Consider the following 14798-nt stretch of genomic DNA (forward strand, 5'->3'; position numbering starts at 1 on the left):
ACAGCGGTGACAAAAATCTGGTCTGTCCATGGGTATTAAGGTGTCATCAGGAAAAGGAAAAGACTAATTATCATCTATATTGAGAGTGAAGGGAAGTTTTTAAAAGGTTTGCACCGCATTGAAAATTTTGCGTTGAAACACTTTCTGTGCTCCTTTTTCTGTCTGAATGCGATCAATGTCAAGCAATGAAAGTGGCTTAAGTATTCTATGGGTCACTCTGTAGCCTCTGTGCATACCTAACGGCGATTTATTTATTAATAATAAGAATTTTCGTTCGAATAGTTGCTTAATTATTACATTTCGCAAATTATCACATCTCGCCGGTAATTTTTGACATCCACTACTACGTCGGAGCATTCGGTCACCGGTTAACAAACACGCATGCAAAAGATGAAAGTAAACGAGCCTATGTTATGTTCTATAAGGCAATTAAGGTCCCAGAGAAGGAACGCCATTCAAGAGGTTTGATAAGCACGCCGACGGTCGTTTCCCTTTTAAAACTACGTGTACGGAAAACTTCAAAAGCGTCTTTGTTCGTTCACTCTGTGCGCGCCATTTGAAATATTGAATGCCTAGTTTTGTAAGTTTAATGGAAACGTCGATCGCATTTCCTAGTCAATTACAGAGATTATCTGGAATAAGGGATCTTTTGCTCTCAATATCTCCAGACCACTACAAAAACCCGGGGTTGCCAGAGCTTCCTGAGACGGAGGAAGTAAAGAACTGATTAATTTTGTCCAAGCATGGTGACGCAATGTAAGTGACCTTTCCACAAAATACTGACAAATGATTACAGAGCCATCAAAAATTAACATAAAAAAAATTAGATGGAATAATTGTTATGTCTTTTTTTTTCTCAAATTGAAGTACTTTGTTTTTATAATTTCATAGAATTTAGTACTTACTTTCCATTGTAAAAATGATATGAACTCTAATATTTCTTTAAATTTTAATTGTTATTTTAATACAAAAAATAAAACGGTTTTCTAAAATAAAGACCAAATCGTTTAGAAAATACTAATACTAAATAAAACAAATTAAAAAGACAGTTTATTATTTGCAACATTTAGAAATGTGTAGAAAGTTCCATAAAATAAGTTTTCACTTGTCCACGAAAATACAAGCATCCTGTTAAGTACAAATACCTAAAGCAAAATTGTTTTTTTTTTAAATATATTTTTTGAAAGTTCGTCAGTGTTAAAAGAATCTGACGCGTTAAAGTGACATTTAAATTATGTATTTTAGAGTAGGGAGTAGACAAATTACGTTTTCTATTAAAATCTAGTGTAATTCAGAGTCTTTTGAATCAAAATCATTGTCAAAATTCTTCATTTCCGGTACTGGTTCATGAGGTTCGGCCTTATGGATCCTTTTGTTGTTTTCGGCATATTTTTATATTTGTTTGAATGGTTAAAATGTGTTAAATGGCACATGTTGAACAATCTGATGACGTAACGAGACTATGGTTGTTAGATTCCAGACTTTTTGCAGAAGTTATCCATCCATATCAATATATTTAATAACATTTACCTCCATGACATCATTAACGAGTCTGATGGTTTTGTTAGCGTCGCCAGGATGGGGTGCTGATCCGTCAGGACCAAGTTCGATCAGTAGCGGGGCGTCAGCTGCCCTGACGTCGTTCCTGGTGCTCCCCAAGGCGCCCGGTTTTTTTTTCCTTTTCCGCGGCGCACAATCGGCAGGTCTACGGCGCACGTGGAACATTATGGAGCCTGCAAGGGAAAAAGATAAAGTTAAGATTTTTCAAAGAAACTTCCACAGGCCACTGTAATACTTTTTACAAAACTTCTGGATTCTTCCTGCGTCGGTTTTTGCTGAGCCGAAAAAATTTCTCAATCTTCGGTCAGTCAAAGACAAAATTGCATTGCAATAGCAATGAAGCCGAAAGCAATCCTACACTTGCCACTGTGGTCCTTCCCTACATTCAAAACAACACTGACCACATATCAAAAGTTCTAAAGTATAATGTCAAAACCAGATTTACCATTTATTCAAAAACCTGCGGTCCGTCAAAGACATAATTTCCATTTGAGATGCCAGGAGTTCACAGCATTGCATGCATATGCGGCAGAGACCGGACGAAAAATATCAACTAGGCTCAAAGGACACGAAAGAGCCTTACGACTAAGACAAACAAACTCATCAGCCGTTACCGAACACAATCACGAAACCGGACATAAAATTTTATTCGATAAAACTAAAAATCTTGCATGTAATCAGTTCTTCTACCAACGAAAAATCCGAGAGTCTATAGAAATCTATAAGCAACCTAACAATCTTAACCGCGATTCAGGTCTCTGCCTGTCATCAATATGGGAATCAGTCATCCGAGACGGTGTTTTATAGGTGAAGAATTTACTAAAGTATTTTTTTTTTCACTCAGGAAGTGCGAAGTTTTGATCTAGTGGGTCTTGGTTTCAAAACAGTTGTCAAAAATCTATTTCTTAAAATGTGTATTAAAAAAATGCCTTATAAAAAAAATTACGTTCATTTTTGAACGGCCCGTATAAGCTAGGGACTAACAAAGTCAAACCATTGCGCGATTTGTATAATAGTTTTGGTTATGGCATTTTTTTTTAGTCTTTGAGAAATTTGTATGAGGATAATTATTTTGTTTTTCGAATTTGATACTTTTCAAATAGTTAATCTATCACCTTTCTGGTGGCAATTAGATTAATACAAGTATTTTATATTGTTTTCCAAATTTGATAATTTTTAAATAGCTTATAATAGCTTACATAGCTTTTAAAATAACATTATAAATTTTTAAAAATAACTTTAATTGTGTAGCTGATAGTTACAAGACATGACAGAATGTTAAGGTTTTAAAAATCTTTGCCAAAATCTATACAGGGACGATTTTTTTTTTAATTATTATTGACTTGCTAAAATTGTATTACCGAATTGTCGCCTAAAGTGTTTAAAGTGGTAGATATCATTATTTCATTAACCGTTGCCAATTTTTTGCATAAACTATAAAAAAAACCGTTAATATATATTTATGAATTATATTGGAGCTTTCCTCTTTCAGCTTGTTCATATTCTGCATTCCTAGACACTGACACAAAAATTAAATGGAATATTATGTGGGATTTCAACGTGAGGATGGCGTTTATTGTTAGCTTCGTAAATTGATGCGTCAATCCCGGCGGTCAACTCACAAAGAAACGTTCATTGGACAGACACTTTTGATGGGTCATGATTCTTAAGAGCTTTAATTCCAGGGCTGATTCCATTTATTCGTAAAAGTTTATGCTTTGGTGGATTAATCTCATTTATTGGCAAACATAATAATTAATTCAGGACAAAAAATCGGCGTGGTTAATTTTTTATGTTCATTGAGGTATAAAAATTATTTGAGACTTTTTTATACTGATGTAAGGGAATTGTCTAAAATTATTTCCGTACACAAAAAAGACTGTAGATCGCCAATCACAAACTATAGGGTCACTTCATTTTTCTGAAATTTCTGTAAAGGTTATAACTTTCTCCTACAGGATAAAATATTTCAAGTTGTTAAGAATCATTAAAATTTGACGACTATTTCTCAGTATATTTCTGAGGCTAATAATGAAGGTTTTCAAATCGACACCTTACTTCTGCTCTTCTCTCTAATAATTTCCACATTAAAGATATTAAACGTTCCACAAAAAAATACACTTCACCGCAACCTTCCAATAGCAATGAAGCCGAAAGCAATCCTGCACTTGCTACTCTGGTCCTTCCTTACATTCAAAACATCACTGACCACATATCAAAAGTTCTAAAGTATAATGTCAAAACCAGATTTACCACTTGTTCAAAAACCTCTCAACATCTGCGGTACGTCAAAGACAAAATATCCATTTGAGATGCCAGGAGTTTACAGCATTCCATACATATGCGGCAGAGACCGGACGAAAAATATCAACTAGGCTCAAAGGACACGAAAGAGCCTTACGACTAAGACAAACAAACTCATCAGCTGTTTCCGAACATACTCATAAAACCGGGCATAAAATTTTATTCGATAAAACTAAAATTCTTGCATGTAATCAGTCCTTCTACCAACGAAAAATCCGAGAGTCTATAGAAATCTATAAACAACCTAACAATCTTAAACGCGACTCAGGTCTCTACCTGTCTCCAATTTGGGTATCAGTCATCTGAGACGGTGTTTATACCCCTGATTAGCGCCCCCCTCAAACAATATATAAGCAGGTATAGAGTAAAATACGAGCCAGTTTCAGTCAAGCTCTGAAGAAGCCAACATGATCATTGGCGAAACGTCAGCAATTTCGACTAAGCAGGAGGAATCCAGAAGTTTCGCAAAAAGTGAATGACTTTAAAATTTTCAATAATTTGTTTAATTACGCAAACCTATTATGTAAATTAAATTAAAAAAATTAAATTATGTAAATATTTTTAAATATCCACTGATTTGGACTTTTTTTCGCAATCTATTACTAAGCTAAAAACGTTATTGCCCCATTAACTATAATTATTAAATTCTATCTTTTCCTACTCTCCGGTCTTTTTTATTGTGTATTTGTATGTAGTGTTTTTTTTTAAGTTAGCCTAAATTTTAAGTTAACTTTCGTGTATCATCATTCCTTGCAAAGCCTCTGTAACTATTTTATAATTTATACTACAACCTACCTGTTAGTTTCATGCCTGTTAGGTAGGTTTCTTTAAATAAATAATTTAGAAAAATATATCCCCAGTACGGCAAGAATTACAAAAAAAGCTAAGCGAGTTCCCAGCTAACCTTTGAGTTGGAAAAATGTCAAATAAAAGCCATAAACAACTAGGTCTCGATAGCAACGACATAAAATGCAAACCCTCAAACGGCACGCACGTCTAACCTATAGTCTTCCACAAATTGCTCATCGCAAAGGTATTTCGTTGAAGACTTCGAATAAAGGAATCGGTATCGGGAACTTCTTTCCGATAACTAAAACGTATGGAAGAATGTTGTAAACGAACTTAAAAATAGAACGCCAGTTCGCCTTCAAGCGTGTTCGAAAATATTTGATTTTATTTTAAATGGATTTCGCGTCGCTACGCGGGTTACATTCGGCAAACGAGCCGGTGCAGTAAAAAATTAAGGTTATCGTACACATGGGTTTTGCAAAATCGAAAAAATTGGCAAAAATGCGGAAATACAAAAAAAAACTTTTCATCACGCACCCTCCAATAACTCCGAAACTATTCAACGTATCCGAATGATTTTTTCAATATCAGTAGGTTAACTTTTTTTATTTCGAAACTTTTTATACTACATTCTGCGAAGGAAATGGAGTAAAATACGCTTTTGTTATTTCTATACAAAAGTAAAATATATTTGTAGCTCAAGTCCACTACTTCACTGTCAGTTAAAAAATTATACAGTTCCTTTAAAATCTCAATATCACGACTTATTTTAGTGGCACCGACTTTTGTAAAATCGAAAAAAACTGTCAAAAATGCGGAAATTCAAAAAAAAATTGTATCTTTCACCTCCCAAATAATTCCGATTATTTCGATATGAAAGGTGCAATTTTTGTATTGAAATTATCAGTAGGTTAAATTTTGTATTTGGCAAGTTTTTATACTATATTCTGCGAAGGAAACGAAGTAAAACACGCTTCTGTTATTTCTATACAAAAGTAAAATACATTTGGTGCCAAATAATCATGCAGGATTTGACTAACACTTGTATCAGAAAGCTTAGTAATTTCTGAGATTTTCTTGACCTTTAAACGTCCATCGCTCAATACCACTTCCTCCACAATCGCAACAATATTATGACTTCCACTGATCGATCAGTTCTTGAATCATCTTCAAGGGACTCCTGCCCCATTCGAAAACGTTTTGCCCATTCTTTCACTACAGAATACGAAGGAGAACTTTGGCCGTACACACCACACCATCCAGCCTTTCTTTAATAATTTTAGGTGATAACCCTTCTTTTGTCAAAAACTTTATGACTGCTCTATACTCAATTTGCATTATGTGCGACATTTTTTTGGACACGACAAAGTTTTATCGTGATACTGGAGTATGTCAGGCCGGGAAATTTTCGCGCTAACCTCGTATTTTGTCGCGTCCAATCGTAATTGTTTTTTTTTTCTCTTTAATTTTTGATAATTCGGGATTTTTTATGTAGAGCAAGTTGAAATTGGTTTTCATTTAATTAATTCCTACAGTTACATTCCCAGCGTATTTTGGTGACAATGTATATAGCCCCGTTGTCATACTCCGCTGTGATCGGGACTAGCACGACTCGGGAATTTAAGTCTCGAGAGTCGTTAAGTGTTACGAAATTGTGCCAGTCAACAGCCAGAGCTGCATCAAGGTAGGCCGAGAAGAAAATAAATTGTCATTTGTAACTTCAATTTTATCAAAATTTACAGTCCATATTTGTTAGTTGTTCGGAACCATCATCCAAATCGAATGGATTGCACCAATTGGCTTTAACTGAATTCAACATTTTAATTACATCTTCTTCATTTCTACAAGCCGAATTAAGGTTTCGACTTAATTAGGTTTATCTTCGAGATTTTTTAATTATAATCAATTTTCAACGCACCTAGAAAATATTTTTAGTATTCACCTGGGAGAAACTTTGAAACAATTTGCATATTTGAGGGCGTGAAAAAAATTAAAAATAATGAAAATTATGTCGCCTCACTTATCATCGCTTATGTATGCTCTTCAAGTCAAACAAAAAATCATTCGGATATATTGAAATTGAATTGAAACTCGATAACACTAAAAAAAGTCGTATTTGCCCATTTCGTGTGTACAATAACTTAACTAATGATTTGGGTGAGGTTTCATCTGGTCCTAAGTCGAAAAAAAATTAAAAAAATAAAAACCGAACATTTTTACTGCTTTTTTATTCCACTAATCAAGCTTTAGCAGTTACTGTAGTTGTCGGACGAGTTGCGGTGGCACGTCGTCTATTAAAATCGTGTATTAACTTTACCTGCGTCGTTTATACCCTGAATTATAAATTAATGCGATTAAAAATAATCTCGATAGCGACGAGAACGATCGTTTTTCTATTTAAAATGTATTGCCTTCTATAAATAGGCCTTCTTACTCTGCTACATAATTCCGCCTCATGGAAAAACTAATGCTTTGCGTGGAAAACTAGTTAAATACATAAAAAATGAGCCAACCAAACTCGATATCGACGTTCTCTGGCGCGGTGGGGCGGGGGGTTGATTAATTGAAAGGCAATGTTTCTTTGTCTCGACGCTTATGTGCTGCGTAATATTTGGGCGTGTAGGTGGGACGGTTAATGTAGCACTATTCGACTACGTCGGGTTTAAATTTAAAATTGATAAGTTAGATAAAGTTTCAGTCGTTCGCTTCGTTGCTGGTTGTGGAAGTTAAAAGTTCGGCTATAAGTGAGAGTAAGGAAAAGCAAGAAATGAAAAACATTTTTCCCATTTTGGTTAGTTTGGTTAGTGAATGCGACTAAAGACTTCTGCAACAAAAGTTTGACCACGTCTTCGAAGAGATTTGCCGTAAACAAATACTGTATTCAAAATTCATCTGTTGCTATTGACAATGAAAATTAAAAACAGCCGAAGATAGGCGACGAGTTTAATTCATTTGTTTGCAACTACTTGGCACTCCCTAAAACCATAACATTGGCTTCGACTACCACTTGTGGCATCTGCTACGTCGCGAAATTTTAAACCAAATCGAAAACTGTATTATTTGCACTAATATTACGCGACGCTTTTTGTACTGTCGCAAGGTTTGATGTGGTACTTCGCTTCAAGCGTTATAGAAAAAATACATTTTTGACATTCAACGAACAACTTTCGGGGATAGCTTTGGGGGTTCTTTTAAAATCTACAGTGGATAATACTAAACAGAAATATGTAAACAAAAAAAAAACGTAAAACCAGCTTATGAAAGAGGTTTTTGATTTGCTTACATATATATGAAATGACTTCAGAATTCAAATCACTAAGTTCTTTGTAAACTGCACATTATTGCAGTATTTCAAATAGCAATATCCAAACACACCCTTTCATTTTCAAAGATAAGAAAAAGCAAATTAGTATTAAGAAAAGGATCTACTTGATAGATTATGAATAATCTCTTTTCACTTTTTATTTTCTTTACGTATATTGTGTTATACTTCTAATTTATCTATGCTCTATGTCCCACGTCGTCAAGATAATAGAAGAATCACGTTAAAATGAAAACAAAGCTATCTGCCTTGGTTATATATCAACGGTGAATTCAACGAAAGCGTAGGAAGAAAAAGCTGGACCAATTACAAACACTGAAAAAAAAACAATAACTTAACAAATGAAAATTGTCTACCTAAAAAAACTGAAAAAGATCGTAGTTACTGAAGGCCTACAAAAATTATATACGATCTACCTATGAACCTAAAATACCAGATTGCGAAAATCGGCTTAATACAAACTGATGTGTTCAGGTTCGTAAAACCGCAAAAATGTATAATCTTTTGCTTTGTATTTACATTTTTCCACAGCGCAAATTCATGAAAGGAACGTAAATACTACTAAATTAGATAGATATCAATCAGCTGTCTCCTAGAAATATACAGCATACCAAGAGTAACAATAGAATAGTAGAGTTTTATTCATTGTTTATTTTGTGACCACAAGAACCAACTAACCAAAATGGTATATAATTTCCTAATTTTTTAATATTTAATAAATTTATCATTTTATTAGATCACTCCACTGTTGTCAGTATCAACACGCAACAATTTAATAACAGACATCCCTGTTACGCCCGTTACAAATAATTTTTATGACCACTTCCCACTGCAATGCGGAAAAATGCTTTCGTCAGGTATACACAGTATTGCCGAACCGAGAATAGGGACAGAAAATGAAATAAAAATAAACTCCCAGACCTCAGCGCGCGGTCGATTCAAAAACGTATTTTTTACCTCTAAAAATCTTCATTACCGACTACTATTACACGACTCGTACCGAAACCCATTTGCCTAAATTAATCCGTTTCTAATTGGAAATTAGCAACAATACAATTACAAACGGCGTAATAGTTTAACCTAAATGTTAACCCGGGCCTTATTTACATTCAATGGGATAGATGGTAATTATGCATGGGTTTAAAACGGAGAAATTTCTGCGTAGGTGCCATTTGAAATTTAGATTGGCGAAGGTGTAAAACTTTAATTAGTACGAGTGAAGAAGTGTGACGTTAGTGCCGAGTGAAAATTTTAATATTTTGTAGATTAACGACAATAACGTGATGTCACTTATTTTTCCCGAGAACTGCTTCTTTTAAGAATGCTTTTAATTCTTTGATCAAAAATAATATTTTTAAAACATTCTTCAATAAAAAAGTTTTCTTACTTCCCTTAAATGCACTTTTTCTCTAATTGAATTCTGCACATTAAAACCTAAGTTATAACATGGCTCGTAAAGCATCTTATAACTTGTCTACTGAAATGAGGTAGGGCACCATCATACACAAAACACATATTTCTTCTTAAAACAAGAGGCAATTCTTCTAATGGCGGAAATAAAAAGATCTTCACATCTTAATACGCGATGTACACTAGAGATACACTTGTTACTAAAATCGATTAAATCGAATTTTCCGAAAGTATACAGATGGAATCAGCGTCGAAAAAAAAAAGTTTCCATTTTGTCTGTTTGACATTGGCATTAATTGACTATAACTTTCGAACGGTTTGCCACACCGTCTTCCAATTTGGCTGCTTTTAAGCAGTCCATGGGACAGGTTAGCCCATAAAAAATAACCATCTTACTTTTTCGATTTTCGGCTGTTTTTTGGACATTCCTATGAAACACGATAAATGTCCGAAATTTGAAGCTATCGACTTCAAATTTGGCAGGCAAATAGCGTTTGGTTCCCTAACGGAACCTATTGAAATTTTAAGGTTTGGGAGTACGGAAAGTATTTTAAAAAAATAAAAAATCGCGTTTGCCAGGATCTAACAAAAAAATCGCTTCTTGAAAAACGTTTATGCAACTGAAAAAATTCTTGAACAAAAATACGCACAAGATTTATCTTCGTAAACTTTTTTTCTTGATAATTTTTCAGGAATGTACAGCGTGCGTCGCACATTCAAAAAAAAAAAATAAAAAATGGGCCCCCCTAATGGTGAAAATTCCCTATAACTAAAAGACTGTGTTTCAGATGTTCGTTTCGTTTGCAGTACGATATTGCTCGTATAGACAGCTAAAATTTTTCTATTGTACAGGGTGTTCGGAATAGGTTATAGGTGACTCAAATATGTACCTCTCGACTTCAAATTTGGCAAGGAAGTAAAAGTCCGTACCCACATCTAAACAGTAGAAATGGCGCGTAATCAAATGTCACCAAAAATTAAAAAAAAAATTTTTTGAATATTTTGTTTTCCAGAAAAACATGATTTTTTTTAAAAAATATTCAACCGATCGGCACAATTTTAGAACCATGAAACGCGGAAGTCCATGGCTATGACTTTTATTTCCTACATTTTTTCGACTATATACAGGGTTTTTCAATTATGGACAAAAATCTAAAGGAGCGTGAAAATTGTACTTTTCGGAAATAAAATTATTAACAATAAATCAAAATCCGTAAAAAATATGGCTAATCGGTTCAAACACTGCAACAAGAGGTACAATTTGTGTATTTACAGTGTATTCAAAAATTGTGTCGACAGATAGTTTCAGATTTCGTCTATCAAACAGGGTGCGTGAGATATTTGAAAAAATATCACTGGAAATCCGTGCCGTGACTTTGAAGTTCGACGATATGTGAAAGACATTTTATAGAAAAGCAATGCGTCCCTGTAGGACAAGAAACCGCGAAACGTCTTTTTAAAATAAAAAGCTGCTTCGCGCTAAGCGCTCCGAACTTTTTCTTCGAAAGTAATCTTGTTTTACTTGTCCATGGCACACATTTCTTTACTTACAGTGGGATAACATTCTTGCCCACCTAGTGACAGTCTTTCAAAATTTACTTCTTTTCGTTTGGTTTTGATTTTCGGTGCTTTATCATTTACCGTCGCATCAACATTAGGTTTCAAAGTTTTTTGACAGCGTCATTGCTTGTTAAAAGAGAAAAAAGTATAAACAGTGTTCCAAACAAATCAGCTTTTTTTGTGAATATTTCATTTTTTCATTTACTATAGAAATTAGCAGAGAGATTTTTGTACATACACTAATTCACAATTTGTACGTAAAGTTTGAAACTCAGGATGATTTCAAGAAGAAAATAAATATTTTGAGGTAATTTTTAATCTTGACGCTCTATGATACGAACAAAATCAAAAAGGCTTTGGGCAGCAAAAACGTGAAAAATATACTCACTAATAGTGCAGCATCTCTTATTGACATAATAATGTTGACACTTGCGAAGACCGTGGCAAACGACCATTTTCTAAAACAATTTCCGTTTCCGTTCGTATAAAACCCACTGGAAACGACGTAGACCATAACACTGAGAAACTAAGTCGACGAAACAGACCCCGAATAAGACAAGCAAGTACAGACGAAGCTAAGAGAGATTATGGGGACTAAAATGCGGTCATAAATTTTACTTTGACCAGTCGCCTTTAAGGACGATAACTCTAAATTACGAGAAGATTCCAACTATTGGGTCTTTCTAGGCGATGTTGCCGGATCTTTTAACAGAACCAACTGATTAGGTACTATAAGTAAATGTTGATCTCAAATTAAACTTAAAAATGTTTTTCCAGTCAAAGCTAGTCGCGTTTAGTTAGCATTTCTCTCGAATTGCGATTAAGGAAGCCCTCTTTAGTTACGGGCTTCAGTTCAAACGTGGCACCACTGTTCCGTCGAACGTCAATCACAAATTCTTGAGGAATTGGGCATTTCCTGCCTCGTTTATTACGTTTACATTTTAGTTTAGTTTAGTACACAATCGATGCGAATTTACACAAAAAATTATAAAATGGGTTATTTAAATAAAAAACATTTCAAAAAAGTAGGTTTCTCTTGTCACATATAAAAACATTTTAAAACAGCGATGTGCATATTTTTCAAAATATAATTTAGTCGTCGTCAATGTTGACCCCCTTGTACATTTTATAGCAAAGTTGTAATATAAACTTTTTGAAGGGGCCGGTATGATTAACTCAGTTATTGAATTAAATATGACAGCAAAATTGTAAAAGGTCAATACAACAAACATCAGCGAATATGTATATGATCATATTTTTCTTAGGATCGCACTCATACTCGGTTTTCAAGACCTCATTGTCCCTTAAGCGTTCTTGAAATAAATTTCATTTAAAGGACACTTTAAACAACAAGGAACGGCTATAAATTTCACCCTCAAATCTCTTACTAAAAATATTATAAACATTATTTAAAATAAACATTATTTTTTAGTAACCTTCAAACAACCCTCCATTAACAGTTAAACAATATCCTAAGCGATCATAAAATTCATTTCTAACATTGCTTAGTTGATATTATGGAACCCTGTCACATTCTAAGAAAATAGCACTTTGTAACTGGTTAAGATTTTCAAATTTAACATTTTTATACATAACGTTTTTCAAGTGTCCCCACCGAAACAAGTCGTTCGGTGAAAGATCACGTGACCTGGGTTGCCAAAGCATTAGGCACCTTGCGTCAATAATATTTCCATTATCTCCTAATCTTCGCACAACTTCTTCTACTGCGGGTTCGATTTGATTTTGCAATAAGTCCAAATAAGTTTCTGCAGTGAGATTAATGTCACTAAAAATGGCCCAGTAATATGTCCGCAAATTCACACCGTAATATTATAACGATATTTGGACAATTTTGAACATTTGGATCGTTGTTGAGGGTGGATCATTAAGACAAATATATATTTTTTTAAATCGCTAACAATATTTCCTTTTGGGTCTTTATAGGAAAAATATTTGCATTTTCAATGTGGGCAACATTGTGGTGCGACGTTTACACACAAATTGTCCAAGAATCTTCGTACAAATCATTTTTTTCCCTCCCCTGTAGTAAAATGTTAGAAGTCTCTATCTTCCCTCTCTTCTGCTCTATCATCGACATTTTCAGCTGAAAATTTGCAGTTATTTATTACGGTGCCTTTCGACTCGAATTGGTTAATAATAAACGTATTATTATAATAAGTATCATTGTTGAAATCTAATAAATGATAAAACCTGTTAAGGGAGATTAGCATCTTATTCCCAAAGCGTGCAATTTTCGTTTAAAATATTATCGGCACATGGTTAGTTTACTGCTCTGGGTGTATCTGCCGATAACGCTGCCCTGCTTTGCATTAATGTAGATACAGAAATGTATGGTCCCGCTTCGTGCGTCACAGGCAAGCGATTGAAATTATTTGGAATACATATTCAAGGGATTTATGCAAATTTAGGCAAACTGGTTCGCTTTTATGCATCATGCTTCATTAAAGTTGCGCGATTTATAGAATAAAAACGTCGGTAAACTTTAGCACTGGAAAAACTAACCGAAAAAACAGTTTGTCATGAAGCAAATGGAGTCATCCTACGCGGACCATGAATATTAATGCCATTTTGAACAGTTTTTGCTCCTTTCATTTTACCCTTTAACGGATGAACTGACTTGACTGGGCACAACTGCAATTTGTTATAAAAATTGTCTACAACTTTTGCTTCTAAAAAATCATTTTCTTCTCTTCTGAACTTGAAAATATTCGCTTACGGTGGAAATATTTTCGCGAAAGATCTTATTTACCTCGAAGGATAGAATAGACTGAGTTCGTCCTAAAAAATTGAAATTTTAAATAAACAAACTATTTAAAAAGCTTTGTACTAGGTAGTAATAAATACTAACATAGTAGCCCTACATTTTTTCTGGTTTTAGTTTGGAAATGAAAATTTGGTGAACTTTTCCTTTCGGGTTCGTTATGTTCAACAGTAAAAGTCAACAAAGTAAGGTCACTGTTTTAAAGCGTGCAACAATTTAACGACATAATCGATATGATATTACACCCAATTCTATATGAATAATGCAAGCAAATTGTAAAATAATACGGTAATGGCTGCAACGCCCACCGCTGCGTGGTAGAAAGCATTTTTCCGCCCTACTTCCTGACCTAATGACACAAAAACTTTACGAATTTATGATCCCGAAAACTTTACATTCTGTATCTCTATTATTATTTGGAAGATTCGATCGTGCACCTACCTTCCGAAATTTTTATCATTTCCACTATGTTTCACAGTATTACTAAAATATTTCGGAGAATTTTCCTATACTGCCCAGTATTGAGCAATATTTTCTTGTATTTTTCCATCTTTCCTAAACATTTTGTATGAATAAATTACGGTATTTGCACACTGAAGACTCTCAATTTCGCATGTTATGTTTTTTGTTCTTCAATTAGTAAATACTACGAGTTTCTTTTGGATGAGGATTTCGAAGTTTGGCCCTAAAGCCGGACACGCTTAACCCATATTCAAATACAAACTACACATTTCAACTAAAAGTGAGCATAAAACTATGACAATAACATATGTACTACACACACACACAATAACCTATGACTACACATCAAAAAAGAACCTTATTACAACATGATTTTTACAATTTAGTTATTTCGCTCGGTAAGTAAGTAAATGCCTTTTTCAATAAAAGCTAAAAGTTTTGCATGGACCAAGAAACTCTGATTTGAGAACACGGTCTAAGGAGTTGAACAGAATTACAGCATTATATGCAAAAGAATATCGAAATTTTGTAACGGCATAGTGAGCGTGGCTCGGTGTCTCAGAGTCAGGTCATGAATTGACTTCCTAAATACTAATTTGTCATTCAAAT

The 14798-nt window shown here is 34.1% G+C and overlaps 1 protein-coding gene across 8 annotated transcripts in view; it reads right to left on the minus strand.

The window, feature by feature from the left end:
• LOC132697342 (afadin) overlaps positions 1–14798 on the minus strand; it is a 94237-nt gene that overhangs the window by 22768 nt on the left and 56671 nt on the right. For all 8 annotated transcript variants that reach the window (XM_060662763.1, XM_060662769.1, XM_060662762.1 and 5 more), the window contains one exon: positions 1531–1733. In XM_060662763.1, the coding sequence (XP_060518746.1) occupies positions 1531–1733 (203 nt within the window). The remainder of the gene's footprint in view (positions 1–1530; positions 1734–14798) is intronic.

The sequence above is a fragment of the Cylas formicarius genome, unplaced genomic scaffold, assembly GCF_029955315.1.
Source record: "Cylas formicarius isolate icCylForm1 unplaced genomic scaffold, icCylForm1.1 PGA_scaffold_1__22_contigs__length_36826433, whole genome shotgun sequence".
NCBI lineage: Eukaryota > Metazoa > Arthropoda > Insecta > Coleoptera > Brentidae > Cylas > Cylas formicarius.